The following is a 25,170-nucleotide window of genomic DNA, read 5'->3' as shown; positions in this document are numbered from 1 at the left end:
CATAGCATTGAAGTGGTAACAAAAGGTAGCCTAAAACGAGAAGATATTCAACAAAACATAAATAGTTTATTTTTACGTTTTGTGAAAATGTGAATTAGAGAGTGAAACATTTGCGTTAGAGAATTAAACCTGTCAATTTAAAAGGAAATGCATTGAGATTATGTGACACTGAAAATATGAATTTGAGAATTTCACATTAATTTGGAAGGGTGTGAGCTGGATGAAGAAAATAACTGTTTGCATTGTTGTCCTAGCTGGTGACTATATTAATAAATTAAGAGTTTCTGATAATTTTTTTCTTCTGAATTTAATACGAAATCCAAACCAAGTTGTGCCTCCTTCGCAGTTTCCGTAATCAGGAAGTAACGCTTTGTTTACATCGTGGGCAAGTTAGGGGAAAATATCTCAAACCAGAGCTGTACAGTAGGTATTCTGTTGGATTTACATGCGTTACCAATATATGATCATGTTGATTGCACATAGATAGCAAATTATTTTGTAACTTAGAAGAAAGCATTGCCCGCAGTATCAAGCACTAATTTAGCTAACGTTAGCTACAGTAGCTGGATGTTGTCCCCCAATGTACCAGGAACATTTAGCTAGCATGTTGTGTTCGTTTGTCAGTCAGCTAGAGAACCTTGTCTAGGTTTTTGTATATTAAGAGTAACATTTTAATTTCAGACATGGCCGACGACGTACTCTGCGTTCCTACACCTAGAGATGGTGTCCCATATTTACAAAGACCAAGCCTCAAGAGGGGAAATGGACAAGGTAACGTTAGGTTAAGCTCGTAACGTCACACATGACATCCCCCCGACATACACATCAACAATTGTTTGAAAGATTGGTCATCATCAAACGGTGTGTTTGTTGTATCCATTATTGTCACATCGAACTATTTCTGTTTTCTTTCCACAGGATAGGGCCTCTTGTGTGTTCACTCTGGAAGGCATGGGCTTCAGAGTAGGACACGGGCTTAGAGAAAGGTAGGACAACAGTTTTCACTACTGCATATGCCCAGTTGTACTGTATTTCAGTTTGACCTAAGTTCCACCTTTAAGTACTTTAGTATGAGTTTACCTGACTGAACTGTTGTTACCTAAATGGCATGCTCAATATACAGCACCAGTCAAAAGTTGGAACACACCTACTCATTCCACGGTTTTTCTTTATTTTTGCTGTTTTCTACCTTGCAGAATAATAGTGAAGACATCAAAACTATGAAATAACACACATGGAATCATGTAGTAACCAAAAAAGTGATGTTCATATTTATCCCATGTCGTTTCATTGGCTCTTTGTTGACTGTATATGCTAAAAGCAACAACACATAGTTGTGGGCAAAATAACATTTTTTTTGCCACTAGAGGGTAGTCTCTGCAAAATACTCTTCTGACAGCAAGCAGGTGAATTGTGTCAGTGCATTTTCCTTTGAACAGAGAGCCCAGTTGAATATTATAGCAGTGATATCCAGCTCTCAAGTTGACTCTGTTATTATCTTGGGGTATGATCTGTCTGCCCTACCCTGCATCAAAAGCAATACATTTAAGACCTGGATTGAAGATGTTGTTTGTACACAATAATACTTTAAAGGGGCACTCTGCAGTTGCTACATTTTTGTACTTGTGAATGATATGTACCTATTGATTATTTAAGAATATAATCTATAAATGCCTCAGCGCTTAGTTCAACTGTTGTACCCCTTACAGAACCCAAAATATAAGATTATTTTACCCCAATGTTTGTAAATAAAGTAAATGTAAACAAACACTATATTTGGTATGGTCAGTCCTTGCATCCATAGCTTTAGAGTGGTTTTCAGAGTGGTTCCATTTCTCCAGCCCATCCCTCAGCTTTTTACCAAAATGGGCTGAGAGTACACTTTGTTATTATTACAACTACTGATTGCCGCTTTAAAACACTATTTGATCTAGTTTGGTACTTCCTGAAAACAGGAAGTTACCTCATCTCTTACTGTTCCATGAGAATGTTTTATGGATTGAAATGCATAATTCTGTTCTGTTTACGATCAGTGCCTCAGGCTCTAGAAAGGCTCTGTGTTCAGCTTTCAACATTTCAAAGGGAGAGCCACCTACAGCCAAAACCTCTGTTTTGTATGAAATTGTGCTTACATTTTTTTAGGCAAGTCACTATAGAAAAAATGATTTACAATGACTGCCTACCCCGGCCAAACCCTAACCCAGACGACGCTAGGCCAATTGTACGCTGCTATATGGGGCGTCCAATCACGGCCAGTTGTGATACAGCCTGGAATCAAACCAAGTCTGTAGTGGCGCCTCTAGCACTGAGATGCAGTGCCTTAGAACACTGCGCCACTCGGGAGCCCCAACAGGACATGATTGATCTATTTGGCACAAAACTTTGTGATGGTCAAAATGGCATATTGTTAAATACAGAGCAACAGAATTAGCCTAGGTTAGATAAATCCTCTTCTAGTTTTTTACTTGTCCGGGGACTTTTAAGAGGAAGGAGGATGTATGTAGGCTATGTGACTGGAGTGTGTCCCAGATATCCATTCCCTTGTGATCTTGGCTTCATTCGTTTTGACATCAAGCAGAATATTTTACAGTACAAAGCCATTAAATATTCAACATGGAAACCTCTCCCTACCTCTGATGATAGGTTTTATACCCTTTTCAAAGACCCTGTCCTCTTCCTGATTTTGACATATCAGTCAAGTCAGGTTTATTAGTGCTCTCTTAAAACCAGCTTTATTAGACTGACACATCTGTTATGTAATTCTCTGTAAGAGTTTGGCTTTGGTTCACGTTACTTGGAAATGTCTTGCCTTGCCCTTTTTAAGGAAAGGCATTCTTAGGATAAAAGGATTTGTCAGTACCTCCAAAACCAAAACTTGTATTGCTCCCCTCAACATAGCCAAAGGTCGATCATTCCTTCACCTTAACGCGTCTTAAATCGCCGTATCCAAGCACATAGTCCACCGCGCCACACCGGCGCCTTCGCTTAAACGCCTTTTTTTCCCCTTTGATGAAAAGAAACAAATACAGAATGCTTTGGCTTTAAACTAAGATACACAAAGGAGAACGTAGGGCAAGACTACCCGGGGTGAGCCATTCACCGGCTCTCTTTGTGGAGAACTTTTACTTTGCCACAGGGAGAAGTAAATAAATGCTCTGAGCCAGATCTCCAGCTGTCTCACTTCTCCTTTCTAAAGCCATAAAAGAAAGAGAGGCTGGAGCGAGGCGGTGTCTACTCCTCCATTCTAAAGCAGAGAATTAACTATGGCCAACTTCAAACGCCCCGTCTGGTCTGAATGTATGTTCAAGTCAACATCCTCCACAGTTCCACCTCTTCATTTCTTGTCCTTCCATTCCTTTATTTTCCTTCTGATGCAGTTCTCTGTTTTAATTTTTTTTTTTTTTTTTTTGGGGGTTTCCCCAAGTATAACCACCTGTGCTGGAGCTCTTTCTTCCCTCAAATGTTTTTTTTTTCTTCTTTTCTTCCTGTGTTGTGTACTGTTTCTGTTTTAGAAAGGGAAGATTATATGAATTACTAAAAGAAAACAGAAAAAAACATTGCGTAACATTTACACAAGTCAGAGGGACAGAGACGATCTGGCTGACAGCATAAGGATCCTCTTCTCCAAACTCCAGTAAAATGGTCTCTGTCTCCAGAGCTTGATTGTGCTGGAGCAGTGAGCTTGTGGATAAGAGTGGGCAAGGAGCCAGCTGCTACCCTGCATAGCGCTGCATGGCGTTCCCAGGCCTTCCCTGCATCACAATGTAATCAATAAAGTTACAAGAGGGGAAAAGGGGACTCTTTGGTTGTCCCACCACCCCTCCTGCACCCCCCCCCAGACCCAGCCCGTAGAAAACACTCTCCTCATCGTTCTCCTTCCTTTCTTCCCCCTCCTTCATCAGTAACCTCTTCACACACACACACACTCATTTATCGTTCGAATTTGGATGATTTAATCGAAGTATGGGAACCAGAGCCCTGAAAACCGTCTGCAGCTGGGGAGTGAATGAGTGAACAACGTACTTCTGACACAAAAGCAGCCCCCCTTCCTACACCCACTGCCCCATAGCTGCAGGCTTTACTGATTTGTGCTGCTGTCACAAGTTCTCTCAAGATTCCACTCTTTGCTCAAGGCAAAAGAGAGATGCAGAGAATACTTTTTTTTGTTGATGCTCATAGCTATGTTATTACACATCTCTCTGAATTCAGTGTATTTGTGTCTAATGATATTTCTTAGATTTTCTCTTCCAGTCACTATACTGACAGTAAAACAAGATGAGTTGCATCTTGATTCAATTAATCAACTGTAAATATTTAACAAATACTCATATCAAAATGTTGAAAGCTACATCAGAGAGGCTAATTTTGCAAGAGTAGTTTACGGTATGCAGAAAGATTTCTGTTCTTCAAACAGCCTAACTGTGTTATCCTGTTTGCAGTGTAGAGGGCTATATAACCCCCATCATTGCTCCAGGTTTACCTCAAACTGTTTGACATTTGCGCTCTCCAAATTACTTTCCACCCATTGTTTCTCCAATAAATCATCCAGAAGGTTGGAATGAGGGAATGGGTGGTGGGTGAGTATGGGGTCCATATCTCCAGGAAAGTAACAATAACTTTTAATTTACCACTCTTTCCTCAAAAGGGAAGATATGACCATTTCTTTGTGGGTGAGAGAGGAAATCTGGCTACAATACCAGGATGTCTGGGGAACTTTTTTCTCTTTTGCCGTTAGTGAAAGGATTACAATTTTTTTTTTTGTACGAGCTTGTGGCTAATCACTTCCCCCAGATAAAGCCCCTCTCTTGATTAATAGACAGGCAGAGACCATAGGAGGTTATCAAGGAGATAGGAAGGCAGGTCTTGGAGGGGGGTTACCTGAGAAAAGCTTCGGAAAAGATTGTGTGGGCTGGGGTTAGTGTGGCAGTTCACTAATCAAAGGGTTCTGTTGCCGTTACAAAAACCTGCCCAGCCAAAGCCTGTGTTGTCAGACATCACTTCAGGCTATTCAAATGGGTAGATTGGTCTCTAGATTATTTGGGAATTACATTGCTAAATTCAGTTAAAACAGTATTAACCAATCCCAACACTGATTTCCCCCCCACAACAAATCTTTATCACCTGATGCATTTTGGGCCAACCAGTCACATGTAGGCTACTAAACCGACTCAAGCTAATGGGATTGTTTTGCATTTACACAAGCTGAAAAGCTAATCGTGCCACTGCTAGGAATTGACAGAAAAGAGTTGTTTAGAATCACATTGTTTTCCTGAATCTTAGCTCTCGCACTATAAAGTTGTAGTCTTCGTCGTCATGAGCCACACGGGTTTGTTTACGTTGAACTGGGGTGGGGTCGCGTTAGAATCCCCCGGATTAAAGAGCACCTTTCTTTCAAATAAACCTTATAAGCGCCACTTTCTCAACTCCCGGACTGCAGTCACACACACACACACACCCTCCCTGACCTGACTCCGGTGCCAAGGTAATTGAGGCAGACCTTGTGGGTTTTGGGTTTCACAGAGCTCAGGGCTAACTTCATGGATTGTTTGGACAAATCAGACACTTTCCTTTGTCACACTTGTTTTCGTCCTTCATGAAGACAATGCCCCAAATGCCAATGGCTAAGAAAGCTAGGTCCAACTGGTATTTCATTAGAATGCCCATTTGGAACCTTCACAATTAGTTTAGCCTGCATGTATGCTGTGCTGTTGGGGGGGGATGTCTCAAAGCATTTGCAATGGTGACTTTTGAGGTTTGCCATTACTGGCTTCGAGGGGGCTATGTCGTTAACTGTTCGTGACACAAAGGCTGATAACAAAACAAACGGTCTACCTCACCTTTCCCCACCACAACCTAATGAATTGTCTAATCCTTGGGACCAAATCTATTTACTATACCTACATTACTTGATATAACATTCGTTAAAGCTCTTAGTGGTTGAGAGTAAATTAACAGCTACCTGGACTTTCTGCTTTTCATCCCCTACCTACTTGTCAACACGAATTGAATGTGAGATTGTGTTGTACGTATACATAGCACTTTAATCAATCAATCACCTCACCAAACCTACATGTACATATTACCTCAATCAATCGCCCCAACTACCTCGTACCCCAGTACACTGACTCGGTACCGGTACTCCTTGTATATGGGGCGGCAGGTAGCCTAGTGGTAAGATCGTTGGACTAGTAACCGAAAGGTTGCAAGATCAGATCCCTAGCTGACAAGGTAAAAATCTGGCCTTCTGCCCCTGAACAAGGCAGTTTAACCCACTGTTCCTAGGCTTTCATTGAAAATAAGAATTTGTTCTTAACTGACTTGCCTAGTTAAAAAACAAATAAATATTGTCTATTTAGGCTCGTTATTTTATTGGGTCACTATTTGGGTCACTATTTTCTTATCTATTTGTTAATTTTGTTATTTTTTTAAACTAAGTCGCTGGCAAAGGTCTCGAATAAGTAAGCATTTCATGGGAAAGTCTACACTTGCTGTATTCGGCACATGTGAAAAATACAATTTGATTTGAAGTACTGTTAGTGTAATAGAATATACAGGATGTATAGTATACTATATCTGGCCTCATTGTGTCTGCAGCTTGAAAACATTCTATAGTGTCTTGTTAAATTCTCATTATATTTGTTGCCTAACTTGCCAGCTTTGACCTACAGTATATTGATTTTCCACAGGCCATAGCCACCATGGTTCACTGCGACAGGCCCTCCCCTCACCAGAGTACTCACTGGGTCATGAGGGCTATGGGGGCACATGCTGCCCTCGGGATCAAACCTTTAGGCGGACAGATTAAAAAGGAGAGATTGGGTGGTTCTGCCCTCTCACCTTCCAAACCAGCTCATCATGGTAGAAATGCAGGTGTGTGGGCTTGCTCAACCTTTAAAATCAACAGTTTGATTTAAATCACGAGAATAAATATTTGTGTATAACCACCAAATATGTCATTTTTTCTCTCTCTGCCTCATACAAAGTTATCGCACGGCTGTATGCATTTCATTTGCTTCAACATTGTCATTTGTGTTTTGTTTGCAGAGCAGCACAACAGACACCTTCCCTGTCTCTTCTCATCTCAGAACTGACACAGTCCTCAGTAGAAAGCCACATCTCCTAAACCCATAGAAGAGTTACTCTTGCTTATCCTTCAATGTTTCCCTAATGAAATGTTGTGTCAGTGGTAATCCGGGCATTCGTGGCCAGTCGACCCCCATCGTGTCCTTCACAGCTGTCTCACCCTATGTCATCGCTGCTGGGATCCAATGGGCTACCCCCCAAAAATAATGACCCCTTTGTCCAACCCCTTTACCTCCTCCTCTACCCCAACCCTCCCACCTCCACCCATTTGGCCTCTCCCCGGTCACAGAGCATTTGTTTGCCTGTCTTTGGCTCTAATGGATGCCTTTTTGCCTTCCATCTCTCTCCATGACTGGCCATGTACCTTTGCCCCTTTGTGCGGGAGCACCACAGCACTTTCTGTGTCTAATTGAATCAACAGGATTGCTGTTTCAAGGAACGGAATGGCAGGGTGGGGAAAGTCCAAGGGTGGGGAAGAGGCCACCTGTGCGGTACCTGCTGAGCATGCCTGATGGGTGTCAGGGCCTCTGCGTTGGGCTAAATTAAGCCTGTGTGTATTTTGCTAACTCTAATGGGACCCAGATGGATAGAGGAGGCTGACTGTTTTTCTAGTGTAGGGTGAGCAAGGAGAAAGATCCACTGGTGAACTCATTACCATGACCTGAGTGAGTTCCCCCCCCTTCTGGCCACACTGATTAATCCTGGGTTATGAAGGTAAACATAGAAAATATGTGACCGAATTACGATCTGTATTTGTCATTAGGAGTAATTGAGGGATAGAATACAATCGAACAATCTGTTTTTGAGTGTTAATGGAAAGTTTGAACAACTATTGACTTTCCTTTGTGAAAGCAATATTACAACCCTTCAGTAGCAACACTTCACATTATGCTTTGGGAAATTAAGCATATCATGACATACTCACCAACATGAAACAACATGAAATTTGTCCAACAACAATACGTGCGGCTCCTATAAAAATATTTTTCACCTAGAGTCGGCCTTGCTTGGCTTTAACAGTGAGGGGATACGGAACCAAACAACAATTTCAACAACAGTAGGCCAACAAAGCAACCTAAACAAACATCGGCTCAAACAGACACGGCTGAGAGACCATAAAACCATGATTTTCATGAAGGCCTGGCAGAAACCTGGAAGTTGGGAAATGGTTAGCCAGCTAGCGGCCTGTTGATGCCTAATCATCTCAACATGTTCTGACCCAGAGCCCATCTGCCTTACCTCTGCCTGGGGGGTGGCTGGAGGTTTGGGTGGAGCGCACACCTCCCCCTCCACCACCTCCCTCCTCCCCATCCGCCTCTCTCTCCATACCCTCAGGATTCACAAATCAGCCCAGTAACCAGATTATTTGTCAAGTGGCCTTAAGGAGGAACAAACAACAGAGCCTAAAGAGAGGGTGAGGTGTGGGACTGTTTTAGATTTTGGAGTTGTTCAAATGGTGACCTACGTAGTGCTGGGGGTAGGGCAACACAGGATTGTGGGGGAGGGGATCTGTCTCTTTTTCTAAGCATCCCCTCAGCCATACATTTTGTATATAGGCTTTTTTTAGAAATTGTTATTACGGGAAAGCAATGCTGACGGAATACAAAACTGTGGTGCTCTGCGGAAAAGTGCTGAAATACTAACAAGGAAATTCCCTCGGTCTGAGATACAGATAAAGAAATATAACTCACTCTGTCTCTCACTAATTACTATAACAAATGGTCAAACGTCTTTATGAAAGAACAGTTTGTGTTCTCTCATGGCAGTGTGACATCTGATTCCTGCCCCAGCCCCCATGTGATTGTACCGATAACAGGGAACTCTGAAATGTCATATCACTCTAACCTGGTTTTCTCCCCCATCCATTTCCACTCTGAACCAGCCAAGCCATTTTGCTCCCCCGTGGAAGGACATTATATTCCAAAACAATACCAAGCACTAAGAGGTAGTTTTAGAAAAGCTTTACAATTGGGAGAGATGGGTGATGGGAAACGCACAAAAATGGTGTCCCTGCCGTTTAGGATTAACTTGCATATCTATATCTTATACATTCCATCGGTACATTCGGCATTCTTTCCGGTTGACTGGCAGTAATAGTATTCCATTTCAAGACTCATACTAATACCTTATCACAACGGAAATTGATGAACATTTTATGGTCAACAAATCTTTGTAAACCATCTAATCCGTATTGATTATATTCCTACAAAAAAAGAGAGAAAAAAATCCAAGATGCCAAACTAGCTACTTTTACACAAAAAAAAAAAACGGCATTTAATTTGATACAACCCCATTTCCTTCAGAGGTGAATACAGGTAACTGCCAAAACAAAGGACAAACAAACATAAAGTGTCTTAATAGGGCTTTAGGCCACCGTGGGTCGCCAGAACAGCTTCAATGCACCTTGGCATAGATTCTACAAGTGTCTGGAACTCTACTGGGGGGATGTGACACCATTCTCCAGCAGGAAATTACATCACTTGTTATTTTGTTGATGGTGGTGGAAAACGGTGTCTCAGGCACCGCTCCAGAATCTCCCATAGGTGTCCAATTGGGTTGAGATCTGGTGACTAAACTGACACACACACACACCCTTTAACCCCACTATGCTTCTTTGAGACCCCTCTTTCAAAGTCTCTGACATTTTTTCTTCTATCCATGGAAGCCAAAATAATGGGCAACTGGGCATTTTTATGCATGACCTTAAGCATGATGGGATGTTAATTGCACCTCTCTGATTCAGAGGGGTTGGGTTAAATACGGAAGACACATTTCGGTTGAATGCATATCAGTTGTGCAACTGAATAGGTACTAGGTACCCCCTTTCCCTAATTGACTCGGGAACCACACCTGTGTGGAAGCACCTGCTTTCAATATACTTTGCATCCTTCATTTACTCTAAGTGTTTCCTTTATTTTGACAGTTCCCTGTACATTTAGAGTCATTAACAACTTTTGTTCTATACCATTTCTTTACAATTCTATACCATCTATTTCCCTCATTGAGCATGAGCATCAGCACGGTACTGTAGCTGGATTATTTCCTTTAGAAGAGGAGCCCCTCTACAGAGCAGTGGTGGTGGAGGTGGACTCTTTGTTCACGTGACGGATAATCACAATCACTGTGCTCAGGCATGCACAGCCAGTCGCTCCTCAGCCGGCAGGCCAGCCCTAATTAGAGCAAGCCCTAAAGTTTGTTATGATTGGACGGCCGTGGTGAAAGGGAAGGAGCGGGAGACTGAAAGAGAGGGGGAGGGGAGGGGGAGGGGGCTTGTTCACTGCGAGCAGATGTTCAGCAGCGTCCAAATAACTCCCGGGGCCTTCAGAAAATCCCTCACCGGCATAGCTGTGCAGCACCCTCGAGCCTCGTTCAATAGGGTTTTGTACAGCAGGACGTGTTTTTTTAAAACATTTCTCTCCCTCCCTCCCTCCCTCCCTCCACCCCTTCCTCCCCTCTCCCATCTCCCATTATGCACCCACATTTCCATGCTTTTGAATGGCCATTAAAGAGTGGCCATAAAGGGGGCCAGCAGGGGCAGCCTTTGAAAGCGTATCTGCCTGATGTGAGGTAAGATAGGGCCCCCGGCGGGGAGCGGGACAGAGCGGACGGCGTGTGGAACACAAGGGCCTTCCTGTGGGTTCAGCGCTGGAAAATAGAAAACAGGCCCTCTGAGAAATGAAGAAAAGCACTGTCTCCCCTCTCATATCCAAAGATTAAAAGAAAAGATTTTTCCACTCTCACTCTACCTCTCTACCTCCATTCTCCCATGAGTAAGGGGTTTGTGGCTAGGTTGTTGCAGCTGGTGTATGTCAACATATTAAAGCCAAGGCTCAAATGATATACTGACTCCTCACGAGTAAATGAAAATGTCCACAAAAATGAAGAGGTCAGGTCAGTATTGTCACTAAATGATTTTCAGTGATCTAAAAAGCATCACTTGATTAAAACGTTGCTCTAAATGCTCTGAAATCATACTCTATTAGATATTTATACATTTTCCTGCCATTACTGCAGATTGTGTGTTTGTTCCAATGCATTGTGGGAAAGTGTTTCATGCCCTTTCTGGTCCTGTTGCTATACCAGGCCTTTAACAACCGAGCTGACCCCTTGGATCGAGTTGCCAAGTACATGCCATTTGGACCCCTCACCATGACCTGCCATTCCCTAATGCTCTTTCAAAAACTCCACTTTTGTGAAGAGAGCATGCTGAGTAGTTTAAGGCCCAAATGCCTCATGTGGTTTTGCAATTATATCTGGCTAAACAAATCCAGTGAGAAGGACCATCAGAAATCAATCTTCCTCCATCCTCCCTTGTGCTTTATCTCATTGCCTGCACTGGATGGCACATCCTCTAACAACAAACCAGAGTGATTCTTGATAACTCATCCATAACCCCTGGGCAAACTTTGGAGTATTGCCAAAAGTTCATTATCTTGTATATGGTTGTGGTTTTCTGGAGACCCGATCTGTCGGTCGAGCCGTTTGTTTGTGTCGGGGTAACCAGACTCCTCTCTGCTCCAGGGCTGTGGCTGATTAAAGTACACCCCCACCCACCCACCCATATCCCCTCAGCCTGTTCAGTGTCATACACTCTCATGCTCACAAACATAGACACAAACACACACCAACACCTTGGCAAGAGAGGTTGTGGTGGGGAGGGTTTTTACCTGTCATTCTGTCCTGACAGAGTGAATACCTCCCCTCAGGATGAGAGGTTGTTTTGGCTTGTCTTAAGTAGAGGTGTATCACCTGCTATTGGCATCCCCTCAGGATCTCTCTGGCAGTTAACACTATCCACGGTTAATGCTGCGCACTACTCTCTTACAGAAGAATAGACACACCGCTAACATTACAATCCATAAAATACTACAGTTGGTTATCATCAAATCTTTGGCATAGCCATTTACAGTATTTTTACCCAATCTGACATAGAAACCACTGTTCACTCACAGCATTATGCTACAGTATTTTAACTATCGCTTTGGCTACCTGAGCACAAGCTGGCTCTCCGGTGTTCAGGCACAGATGTATGGTGTCAAACAGTGGACATCAGTGTATGTGACATGTAATAACACGCAGTGGGGTTCATCACCTGCAAATGAAATCACAACATATTTGCATTGGAGAGGACAAACAAACGGGGCGACCCGCTGTCACAGGGCTGTGTGCAAATGGCCCAGAGCCGAAGATCATGGGAGCTAGCCTGAAAGAGTAGGCTACAGGTGGTACGCCTCTGATTCGCCTCTTCAACCTCAGGAGGCTGAAGAAATTCGGCTTGTCACCAAAAGCACTCACAAACTTCTACAGATGCACAATCGAGAGCATCCTGTCGGGCTGTATCACCGCCTGGTACGGCAACTGCTCCGCCCACAACCGTAAGGCTCTCCAGAGGGTAGTGAGGTCTGCACAACGCATCACCGGGGGCAAACTACCTGCCCTCCAGGACACCTACACCACCCGATGTCACAGGAAGGCCATAAAGATCATCAAGGACAACAACCACCCGAGCCACTGCCTGTTCAACCCACTACCATCCAGGCGAGGTCAGTACAGGTGCATCAAAGCTGGGACCGAGAGACTGAAAAACAACTTCTATCTCAAGGCCATCAGACTGTTAAACAGCCACCACTAACATTGAGTGGCTGCTGCCAACACACTGACTCAACTCCAGCCACTTTAATAATGGGAATTGATGGGAAATGATGTAAAATATATCACTAGCCACTTTAAACAATGCTACCCAATATAATGTTTACATACCCTACATTATTTAACTCATATCATAACTCAAATTGGATGCAGTCTATCACAGTGCAATCCGTTTTGTCACCAAAGCCCCATATACTACCCACCATTGCGACCTGTACGCTCTCGTTGGCTGGCCCTCGCTTCATACTCGTCGCCAAACCCACTGGCTCCATGTCATCTACAAGACCCTGCTAGGTAAAGTCCCCCCTTATCTCAGCTCGCTGGTCACCATAGCATCTCCCACCTGTAGCACACGCTCCAGCAGGTATATCTCTCTAGTCACCCCCAAAACCAATTCTTTCTTTGGCCGCCTCTCCTTCCAGTTCTCTGCTGCCAATGACTGGAACGAACTACAAAAATCTCTGAAACTGGAAACACTTATCTCCCTCACTAGCTTTAAGCACCAACTGTCAGAGCAGCTCACAGATTACTGCACCTGTACATAGCCCACCTATAATTTAGCCCAAACAACTACCTCTTTCCCAACTGTATTTAATTTTTATTTATTTATTTATTTTGCTCCTTTGCACCCCATTATTTTTATTTCTACTTTGCACATTCTTCCATTGCAAAACTACCATTCCAGTGTTTTACTTGCTATATTGTATTTACTTTGCCACCATGGCCTTTTTTGCCTTTACCTCCCTTCTCACCTCATTTGCTCACATTGTATATAGACTTGTTTATACTGTATTATTGACTGTATGTTTGTTTTACTCCATGTGTAACTCTGTGTCGTTGTATCTGTCGAACTGCTTTGCTTTATCTTGGCCAGGTCGCAATTGTAAATGAGAACTTGTTCTCAACTTGCCTACCTGGTTAAATAAAGGTAAAATAAAAAAATATATGTATATACTGTACTCTATATCATCTACTGCATCTTTATGTAATACATGTATCACTAGCCACTTTAACTATGCCACTTTGTTTACATACTCATCTCATATGTATATACTGCACTCAATACCATCCACTGTATCTTGCCTATGCCGCTCTGTACCATCACTCATTCATATATCTTTATGTATATATTCTTTATCCCCTTACACTTGTGTCTATAAGGTAGTAGTTTTGGAATTGTTAGCTAGATTACTTGTTGGTTATTACTGCATTGTCGGAACTAGAAGCACAAGCATTTCGCTACACTCGCATTAACATCTGCTAACCATGTGTATGTGACAAATACCATTTGATTTGATTTGATTCCAGGCCCAGACTGTTGTTGTTTTTCTCATTAGCAATGAAGTAGGACTATGACTTGAAATAGGCCTCACAGACCAATATGAAGGAGACACATCAAAAGGCCTAGGGACGCACTAGATAGAGCTGCCAGAGTATAGAACTGGTTGAGGGACTGTTATGTCCAACATACTTGGTACAGAATATTCAAGATTTCCAGAAACATACTTAAGTAATAAGGCCCGAGGGGGTATGGTATATGGCCAATATACCACGGCCAAGGGCTGTTCTTATGCACGATGCACCGCAGAGTGGTGTATTGGCTATATACTATACCCCCTCAGGCCTTATTGCATAAGTATGTTCCTGGAAATCTTGAATATTCTGTACCAATTAAGTTGGACATGACAGTCCCTCAGTCAATATACCACGACTAAGGGCTGTATCCAGGCACTCCGTGGTGCGTTGTGCCTAAGAACAGCCCTTAGCCATGGTATATTGGCTATATACCAGAAATCCCAGAGGTGCCTTTTTGCTATTATAAACTGGTTAACAACATAATGACAACAGTAAACAAGTAGCTTTGCGTCATACCTGTGCTATATTTAAGCAATAAGGACCGAAGGGTTGTGGTATATGGTCAATACACCACAGCTAAGGGCTGTTCTTATGCACGATGCAATGTGGAGTGCCTAGATATAGCCTTTAGCTGTGGTACAACATGGCTTTCAGCAAATCAGCATTCAGCGTTCGAACCACCCAGTTTATAATGTCTGATATACCACGGCTGTCAGCCAATCAGTATCCATGACCCAAACTTCCCAGTTTATAAAGAGAAAAAAACCTGGCCATTTTGCATCACAACTGTGGAAATTATTTTTAGAGTAGATGAATCATGTTTATTGGTGGGTATTACACTTGAAATCTGTTTTATTTAACCTTTATCTAACTAGGCAAGTCAGTGAAGAACACGTTCTTATTTACAATGACGGCCAAACCCTAATCACATCCCACAGGTAAGCTCTCTCACACACACACACACCACCATCACTCAGGAGAAGAGTTTTGGGACTGGGCTCTTCAGTGCCTCCTGACACTCTTCCCCCTAAACAATCACACCATACCCCTCCCCCAGTCCCTTCCAGTCAAACCACTCCCCTTCACATCTTCAATGGGGGAGGAAGGCATTGTTAGCCCAAAAACATCTTACTCATTATGCACTAAAGCCCTATTAACCAAGCTGACCTAAAAGAGGCAAGGATGCACATCCACCTCTTCTCCCGGCCTTCTCTTCCTAGCCACACAAAACTCACCCACTCCCCCTGCTTTTGGACAACATTGCATCAAACATAGAAGCCCATAATGCTCCGCTTAAACTCACAGATTGATGTTTACCACACTCTAATGGTCTTTAGACCAGATGGTTTGGAGGTCTTGTCTGTGAGGTGTTTGCATTTTTCATGGTCCACATAATCTATTCTACAGCTAGCACAGTGGTCAGGGCTGTTCCCTTAAGCCCTATGTTTTTCGGTCCTCTTTTAATGGAAACCAGAGTCATGGGTTATTTCACTGTGATTACAGAACACCAACTTCATTTTTGAACGGTTAAAATATTGCAGAATCACAATTTTCTTCCGTTTCCTTCTTTGCGTTTGGCTCCAGAATTTGAAAACAGTCGTTCTTCTTCGTCTTACTAGGGCACATCACAGTAGACATTGATAACGTACCAAAAATCTTTAATAACACTTTAATAAAGCATTACATTAAATTATTGTAATGAGGCTTAATTTCTTAATTGTTGTGACATTCATTTTTGGTTTTCTTTCAAGTTGTTTTTACAATTGATACTGGGGGGGATGGAGGAGCCTGTTTTGAACTCTGCTATAGTTTCCTTCATCTCACAAAGAGGACCTTTGATTAAAATGTGCTGCTGTTTCAAGAGGGCACAAACCATTGAGCTTTGGGCATAACCAAAACAAAGCTTTTCTTTCGGTATTGTCCTGTGCTCAAAGTTATGTTACTGAAAGACCTTAAGTGCATGGACATAAGACCTAAGTCAGCTTGTTCACAAGTGCCCTTGTGTCTCCAAAAGCCCCTTTGGCCTAACTTAACCATCTGTCTACCCCCTATTCCTCCTCCTCAGTCTGTTCTCCTTTCCCTCAACAAGGTGCGATGCTCAGTATAGCAAAAGGGGACCATAATGTGAACTAACAAGTTGTCACTGACTACATACTAAGAGAGATTGGGACAATGGGATAAGACTGCAATTAATAGGATCCTGCAATGGTTTCTTAGTGTTGAACATCCAAGATCGCATACTATGTGTCTGCCAAACATCCCCAGGACCATCTCCACTCACGCTGCGTCTGGTAGGTTTTTAGTCTGCCATCCCTGACCGCGCTACCTCTAAACCAACGTCCCCAATGCTGGCTGCACCCAATGTGTGACCACGTCACCCCTGCCTGCCTTCCGTCACCTCCAGGCATCATTGGCTTTAATGTCTGTATCTCTGGCCTGGGGGTGAAAACATTCAACACCTTCCACCTCTGAAATCAAAGGCCTTTCTCCAGGAGGCCTGTCGTCTCTGTATGTTTGAGCTCCAGTGGCTGATGCTACTGGTGGGCTCTGCCTGGTCTAGCCAACACTCGTTTAGCTGACCAGGACCATAACTCCCCCATGATCATGACATCAAGGTACTTCAAGATCCTCCTCCATATGGACACACACTCACAACGGGTTTGATGTTTTAATTTGATGAGCCTTGAGGATGAAACTATATATTGATGTGTAGTATGAGATTTCCATAAGTTAATCATGTGGGCTACAGACTCCACAAGTGAGAAGGTTTGTGACTATAGCATGGGCTCCTGAGTGGCGCAGGGGTCTAAGGCACTGCATCTCAGTGCAAGAGGCGTTACTAAAGTCCCTGGTTTGAGTCCAGGCTGTATCACATCCGGCCGTGATTGGAAGTTTCATAGGGCGGTGCACAATTGGCCCAGCGTTGGCCGGGGTAGGCTGTCATTTTAAATAAGAATTTGTTCTTAACTGACTTGCCTAGTTAAACAACGGTTTAAAAAGCATTGCCATGCTGGCCAATGTGGCCATGCATTTGAATGAGCATGTTATGGACACAACTTAGTGTTGGATTCATTACATGTTTTCTTGGATGGTATGCAGAATGCTGATATTTTACATGAGGTTCTGTTGCTCATTGCAATGCACTGACATTGGTTTGAATTGCTACATTGCTATTGCATCCTATCATCTGCTCATTGATATTTATGTGAGGAGAAAAGCGCACCAACTTCATCATCTTGTCCAATTCGACCGTGAATAATGATGTGCTTGTGGCTTCTGGCTTCATCAAACTGCAACATATATCTGGCGTCTTTTGAGAAACGTATTCACTCAAAATGCAAAAATGGATTGTACGGGAGAAATGTTATGTTGTCCAATATTGATGTTCATCAAAATGTTATTTGTTGTTGTGATGTGCTGTTTTGCCTGACTGGTATGCATCCAACTACTCGGCTGCACCGTGGGCCATACAGATGGATGAGAGTTGGTGCGGGGGTGTGGCTATCGTATACAGTGTAACGTTAAAACCACACGTGGACCAACACACGATTTGCAGTTCGTACAGGAAACTTTGAAAAGTTTGACAACTGGAGCTAACATACTTCCCCGTGTGTCCAAGATGGAACCCCATCTCAAGAAAATGCCATACGCGCTTAATACATTTCTTGATTTGGAAGAGGTTATGTGCAAGGTAATTTTGATGATTTTTATACCATTAAAACTAGCTACTTAGTTAGCAAGTCTATGTTGCACAAATCAACGGATGCCTTTTAAATTCTCAAAATCATGCATTCTATATCCATAGTTTTGCTATATACCTAATTAGTTCAACTTGCCAACCAGTCGATTTCGAATGAATACCGGTAGTGAGTGAATTTGCAATGCTGCATTTTGGAACTGCAATATGGAGCCATTTGTTTTCATTTTGCAAGTTCAGTCCTCAGCTAGTGGTGTGGTACCTTTTGGGTTCGTGATATCATGTTAGCTAGCTATGTTAGACGCAAATTGTCTGCCATATTTTCTAACATAAAAATCTATGCATATAGTCGTGCAACTGCTAGTGACGCTGAGAAATTGCATCTTATCATTAATTGACGTGCGTTAAGAACTTGTTTCACTAGAAATGAATCAAACTATTGTTGGTTAACACTAGCTCGATTGCTCTTCAACTAAACATTCGTTTCCAACATACAATTGAGGCTTTCAGTGCACAAGCTAAACGTGGAGTGCCGATTTTATCCATGTGTAGATTAACCAACGTGCATTTCAATTAGTTTTTGTGCGCGCTTCAAAATTGTATTAGCTAGCTACAGTAACGATATTCTGCTAACTTGCTAACTGAATCCAAGCAACTAGCTAGAGGTAATAGCAAAACTGAGAAGTTGCATTAGCTGAAGTCACCCACAGTAGCCTTTCTTGCACATTTAACAATTGGCCATTTGCGAAGTAAATCTTACAGCACCTAACTAGATGGTCGACTGAGTTGAACTATGCTGTTTCTTTGGGCATTTGAAAGTATACTCCTTGCAAAGTTTAACATGCTCATGTTAGGCCTTTGGACAGAATAGAACAGGCTAAGTTGATTGACTGTGCTAAGTTTCCCTTGGTTTTTGCTATTTCCGGTCATTGTTTTTATGTAGAAGTGGGTCCTCCAGATGAAGTTAACATGAGATGCTGTTCTTGCTTAACATAGTTTATTGTCTAAAGAAAACTAGTCATCTTTTTGTTTTGAAAATGTAGATGTATGTATAAGTTATTGTTTTTTCTCTCCTTTTTCTTACTGTCTATTCAGCAGCTTCTGAGCCTGGACCTCCGGGACGCATCCAAGCAGTCAACATTCCCAGTGAGACCTGTTGGTTACAATAAGCCCTGGACCCCATGTTCTCCCTCTGCATCTAGCTCTGCCCTCTCTACTCACTCCACAGAAAGTGCAACCATGACCTCCAGCCACTGGGGGCAGAACACAGAGGCCTCACTCCCATCAAGATTGAAGATGTCATTCTGGGCTGAGCGCTCGGTCAGCATGGTGGAGCCCAGCACGTGCACCCTGGGCTGGGCCTCTACAGAGCCTAAACAGCCCCCAGCCTCCCCTACTGGTGGCCCTGTCTCTGGGTCTCCCACCTCCTCACGCTATAAGACTGAACTCTGCCGCACCTTTGCTGAGAGTGGCATCTGTAAGTACGGGGGGAAGTGCCAGTTTGCCCACGGCTTTGATGAGATGCGTGACCTCAACAGACACCCCAGGTACAAGACGGAGCCTTGTCGCACCTTCCACACCATTGGCTTCTGTCCTTACGGCATCCGCTGCCACTTTGTTCATAACAATGAGGACGACCTGGGCCCTGGTCCTGCCAGACTTGGGCCTGGTCCTCAAACCCCCCGAACCAGACGACCCCCTCTACTTAGGCAGAGCTTCAGCTTCGGAGGCTTCCCCTCCGCCCCTCCACAGCCCCTGGAGCACTCCCTCCCCCACCCCTTCCTCCTTGTGCCTTCAGTCTCCCCTCCCACCTCAGCTGACATAACCGACCTGCTCTCCCACGCCTTCTCTGAGGTGGGCTGTGTCTTTGAGCCGGCCCATGAACTCCAGTCTCAGTTTCTTCCCTCTCCTGACTCAGGCTGTTCCCTCTGTGGGCTGTCCCCCGTGCCTTCCCCCTCTCAGAACCCCTGTACCTTATCAGAGGGCTGCAGCCTGCAGCAGAGCCAAAGTCCCCCCTGTGGGCCTACTCTCAGGGCCAGGAGCCTCTCCTATACCTCCCTGTCTGACCACGAGGGTGGGTGTGGCAGCTCAGCCAGCAGCCTCAGTGGGTCTGACTCCTCTGGTCCAGATGGGTCTGGTCGGCGGCTGCCTATCTTCAGCCAGCTCTCAGTGCCTGACGAGGGCTTCAGCAGCGAGTTCTGCAGCGGCACTAGCTTTTTCCTCTAGGTAGGACTTGCGTCTTTTTTTTTTTTTTTTTTTAAGAACCATGACTGCATACTATTGTGTACCTAATGTATTTTTACGGGCAGATGCTTGACGCAGAAATGTGCTTCAGTTAAGCTCAAGCAAAATTAAGCTGTACAATTGAGGTACAAGTTGACAACAAGGCAAGGTGCCAGAGATGCATTGCACTGACTATTTGAGAGAAAAATAGTGTAATCAATGTTATTGCCCCTGGAAGTCCTCCATTCCTGCCACCTGCAGTTGTAAGAAGTGAACTAGTCATGTAAATGACAGTTTGAGAAGCAATTCATTAATCTTAGAATGTTTAAAGAAAAAAAAGCCAAAGACAAGGACACAATGCATCTCTGCCAAGTAAGATTTACCCCTATGAATGTTGGTTGACTTGTGATATTTGTTTCTTTATTGTACAGTGTTCTTCTGACTGAGCTTAAGAAATGGACCTTTCCAAAAACCCACTAGTTTTTTTTAATGACTTCAGTGCCTGTAAACTTTTACAGTTTATTTTTTATGTTGTTGGAAACTGCAATTTTCATTGTTAGTTGCAGGGGGCCTTGGATTTTTTTTTCTTCTCTATTTTAGATCTAAGCTTAAATTGGTTTCCTAACTTTAACTTAGCAAGGTGGCTTGTGAGAATGAATAATTGTTTTCTCACTTGTTTCTGTAATCTCTGCAAATGTTTGAAGTTGTATGTCCCTTGTGTGGTAGACTCTGCACGTAATCCCAGATGAGCAGAAAAATACATGTGCATGGCAAAGTGATATGATTCAACTGGGTTGCCGTTGGAATCCGATTCTATTGAGTTGGACCTAAGCGGCACCTGGTTCAGTAGATTGAATCGTAGTGTCTTTCTAGAAGTCCTTGGGGAGATCTAATGGTAGATGGTTTGTATCTGAGATGTTTTGGTAGTTGGTTCTGAGAGTGGGTGCTTTTTTTTTTTTTTGCATTCCATTGTATTTAAATACATTTTTGACCAACATGTTTCAAGCTTGTTTAGTGATAATGGAGAATCTTTAGTAAATTAAGTTTAATTTATTTTAATGTATTTATAGAACTTTTTGAGTTTGTACTAAGTTTAATATATTTTGTTGTACTGGAAATAAACTTTTTTTTAAACATTGTTTAATCTTACATTAATTGTATTTCCTCTGCCTTTGTGGTGGTTGGGGGAATCTACCCACAATGGTGGCTTCTGTGAAATGCAGCACTACATTTACAAAGACTGAATTTGTCATGGAGCCGTTGTTGTTTTTGCATAATATTGACCAAATTCCCAAATGAACATCAGCCTCTTCACATTCTGCTGAGTCGCACCAAATAACTTGTGTATAGCAACACTGAGAAACTTTTGGTTTGTTTGCCGACAGCATCCTGTCGCGCTAACCTAGTTATAACACAGCTACACTGATTTTCTTTGGAACTTTTGTTTCAATGTAAAGCAGCTCAATAGAAACACGACCCACAGATTTATCTGTTGGCTACTGTAACGGGACTACTCTTCTATAGTTAGTCCTTTTGTTATTTAGAGTGTGTGGGGAGTTGTGTGTGTGTATAGGATGGGGGGTGGCCAAGCGGATCAGATTTCATATGGAGATAAGATGGCTTTTGTTTCATCCCTAATCTTTACACCCCTCTGCTCACTCCCTGCATAGCAACAAAACTGAATGCCTTCAGATGACAGATGCTATTTTTAAAGATGATGACAAGCTAATAGTTGCTCAATGTGAAATGGAGTGACACACAATCTCTTTACTTTAGTTACTCTAGGAGCAGTTAGGCTTCCATCTCCCTTGAGACAATGACCATGTCGAATGATATCCAATAAGTGTTCCCCATCTTTAATAGGTTGATCAGTTGCCCTCTATCTCCAGTGAGCTTCATGGGTCATCGCAACGACAAAAAAGAATCTGAGCACAATAAAAAAATATTTTAAAGTCAACCCACAGCACCTTTAGTGGTTTGCGGTTCAGTAATGAGAAACTGATAGTTCATCATTCCCTTGTCAGCGTGACAATGGGATGGGGTGCCTTCCATTGAGGAAGGCGTGGCCGGGAATGGGTTAAAAATGTTGCCTTGTCTCCATTGTTGGACGGGGGAATTCTCCCACGTCGAGCCCAGTGAGTTTGTACAAAGACGGGCGCATTCTCACACAGCCACGGATCATCTGGTGGACGGAGCAGATGGCTACGTTCACGGGTCAAACATGCTCCTGGATAGAAAGGAATATATTTTAGAGGGAGGGAGGAGAGGTTAATGTGTCCATGCCTCTCAGCACTAGGAAGGGCGAGGGGGAAAAGGTCTAAACATGAATTAATACAGAAAGTTTTCCAGTGGCTCACCCCGAAAGGTCTGGTGTATCCTTGTGGATGCTGCTGTTTTTTTGTTGTTGCTGGGAAAAGTTATTTTCTCTTTCTGCTACTTGTGGGGTTTCATTGCGGGAAAAGCCTCCTGGTCACAATTGCTTGTAACGTTACTTGGCACCCTATTGACGTGCTCAGAAAGTGAGCTGAAACGTCTGTATATTTCCAAGCCATGGAAGCGCTTCACCTGTTATAATTTTACTCAAGGCTATTTTCCACTGTTCTCAGCATGTCTGTGTTATTTTTAGTGCTGCATTGACTTTTTTAAAATGTATTTTATTCTTCTTTGCACATAAAATAGCAGTAAGGATGTTCGCCACCAGAGGTCAGTAAAAGGCTTGTTTAGTCTGATCTACACTGCTACTGATTCTGCTGTGCCTTGGGCCAAAAAGAGAAAATCAACTGCATCTAGGGGTCAGCATTTACATGTTCACCAATGCAAAGCATACACTTACTGTTGTGTATATATAATTGATATATGATAATTTGCTTACGGCTGGTCGTGGTTCAGTGAACTTTACGTTTTTGATTTATGGGGATTTTTGCATATGGATAGTATTTCTGTTATCTCTTGATCTGTTTATGGCACATTCTGAAATTATTTAAATATCTAAAAGGTAACTATTTTAGTAAAACATGTTGAAAGAATATATAATGTTGAAATTACTCACAACCCAACACTTTTGTACGTGCTCTAGAGTCGCACAGTTCCCCTTTATAACAGTACATACGCTCCACCAATGGAATTCACCTTTGGGTAAAGCACGACTGGTACTAAAGCAACACCCGGGCTCTGACTTTTAGCCATATATGTATTTTTTGCTACTTCCTGTCACTTCCCATCACATGATTGGTCAGTATGGTGGCGGTTAATGATCGTCTGAGCGCTGTCCAGTCGGTGCCAGCCTGGCGCTCACAGACCCCATTGCCTTAGTTTCACTTCCTCTTCCTGCTCTGCTCACTTCCCCTCACGGACACGCACCACAGGCTCACAAAAGAGGAAGTGGCCTAGGTCATCGGCATAGCGTTGATGTACAAGTCCATTATTTGAATGAGGGCAACCATTTTAGAGAGTAAATATTTGGGGTGTGGTCAATTGTACTGAGAAGGAATGGGTTGAATTTGGTTATCAGTGTTTATTTAAGTTTGACAAATTCACAAATGTTTATTTAAAATGTATGCCAATGCAGTCTTTGGAGAGACTCAGATGGGGGTCCCAGCAGTGGTTTGAATCCAACTTCTCAATATCAAATCATTTTTGGGTAACAATTAAATACCTTACTGTGATTGGTTTCAATTAAAGTGGTAAAAAAAAAATGCTTCTTAGCAAAGAGCAATTTCTCAAGCAAGAATTTTGCCAGGACTGTCTAGGAGTGTCTGAGTGGGGAGTGGAAACTGAAAACTAGGTGTTATTGACAGAGGTTTGAAACTTTCTTTCTTATTGGTCTAATGACTAATTTACGTCCTGGTGATGTCACCAGGCAGGCCAAAACTCCACCCCATCAAAACAGGAAGAAACAGGAAGAAATTATCTTTTACAATTTCGCAGTATTGTTCCAACCTCATAGTGTGGAAATATATATAAAACACAGGAAATCACATTTTTGACTGCGCTGGGCCTTTAAAGGGAAACTCCACTCAAAAAACATTTTCATATTTTTTTTCCCTTAGTCCACTCTTGATACAGTCCTAACATGTTTTGCTGTCAAGTTTTCACGATATTGGACTTTCAAGAAGCAAAGTGTCAATGACCACATCACCATGTTGTGTATTTAAATTGCTATATTATTTGGAGTGGCTAACTGAGTTCTCTCTTCTTTCATCAGAACTTGCCACTGTTTTTGGTAACCCAAAGGAAACCTGGTGAAGAACTGTGGAGATGAGATGAAGGGCAGTGGCCTGTCATGGAAAAACATCCCCCCAAAAATCTAAACATCAGCAGCAGTGGCGCTTTCTTGTGAAAGCCTTATGTTCCGTATAGGAATGAAGAGGATTAAGGATCTCTACAGATCGGTGTCCCGTCCGTGGGACGGTTGAGCTAACGTAGGGTAATGTGATTAGCATGAGGTTATAAGAAACAAACATAAATCCCAGTACATAGACATATCTGATGTGTGTAGAAAGCTTAAATTCTTGTTAATATAACTGCACTGTCCAATTTACAGTAGCTATTACAGTGAAATAATACCATGCTATTGTTTGAGGAGAGAGCACAATTATGAACTTGAAAATGCATGAATAAACCAATTAGGCACATTTGAGCAGTCTTGATACAACATTTTGAATAGATATGCAAGGGTTCACTGGATCACTCTAAAACTTTGCACATACAGTGCTTCCATCTAGAGGCCAAAGTCTAAATTGCGCCTGGGCTAGAATAATTCATTATGCCCATTCTCTTGCATTTCAAAGATTGATGGTACAAAAAAAAAAAAAAAACGGTTTTTTTTCTTTGTATTATCTTTTACCAGATGTAATGTGTTTTATTCTCCAACATTTGTTTCACATTTCCACAAACGTCAAAGTGTTTCCTTTCAAATGGTATCAAGAATATGTATATCCTTGCTTCAGGGCCTGAGCTACAGGCAGTTAGATTTGGCTATGTCATTTCAAGCGAAAACATTTTTTTTTAAAGGGGGCAGATCCTTAAGAGGTAAGTATGTTTCTCGTAATGATCTCGGACCTGCAAAAAAATGGAATGTTGAATCTTTCATTGCAAATCCATATTGCTGAATGATTCCCAAGACTAAGATTGTTACAATGAGTGTGTTCACTGTAACCAAA

At 42.6% G+C, this 25,170-nt stretch overlaps 1 protein-coding gene across 9 annotated transcripts; it reads left to right on the top strand.

Moving 5' to 3' along the window:
- Positions 1-306: 306 nt before the first annotated feature.
- On the top strand, positions 307-24,556 carry zgc:114130 (uncharacterized protein LOC570332 homolog). Of its 9 annotated transcripts, XR_002955987.2 has the most exons (5): positions 313-423; positions 682-771; positions 919-986; positions 6,687-6,870; positions 7,045-9,822. XR_002955987.2 is itself a non-coding variant. In XM_042297144.1 (4 exons), exon 4 carries the CDS (start codon positions 19,025-19,027, stop codon positions 20,009-20,011), a length of 987 nt encoding a protein of 328 aa, XP_042153078.1. In that variant the 5' UTR covers positions 307-427; positions 682-771; positions 919-986; positions 18,881-19,024; the 3' UTR covers positions 20,012-21,146. The 9 variants fall into 9 exon arrangements, 6 of the variants coding, with proteins under 6 accessions (XP_042153078.1, XP_042153077.1, XP_042153076.1 ...); XM_042297144.1 differs by lacking the exons at positions 6,687-6,870; positions 7,045-9,822 and adding an exon at positions 18,881-21,146 and having other exon boundaries at positions 307-427; XR_006078794.1 differs by lacking the exons at positions 6,687-6,870; positions 7,045-9,822 and adding an exon at positions 24,213-24,550.
- The last annotated feature ends 614 nt before the right edge of the window (positions 24,557-25,170 follow it).

This window comes from Oncorhynchus tshawytscha, linkage group LG14, assembly GCF_018296145.1.
Source record: "Oncorhynchus tshawytscha isolate Ot180627B linkage group LG14, Otsh_v2.0, whole genome shotgun sequence".
NCBI lineage: Eukaryota > Metazoa > Chordata > Actinopteri > Salmoniformes > Salmonidae > Oncorhynchus > Oncorhynchus tshawytscha.
The sequence above is the reverse complement of the archived record's forward strand: the minus strand, read 5'-3'. Positions and strand labels throughout refer to the sequence as shown.

Bases quoted from the DNA above. Each gene is read 5' to 3' on its own strand.
- zgc:114130 (XM_024444533.2), top strand. From the start codon at position 17,708: ATGGAACCCCATCTCAAGAAAATGCCATACGCGCTTAATACATTTCTT. The intron at 17,780-18,880 runs GTAATTTTGATG...CTGTCTATTCAG, and splicing joins TGGAAGAGGTTATGTGCAAG to CAGCTTCTGAGCCTGGACCT.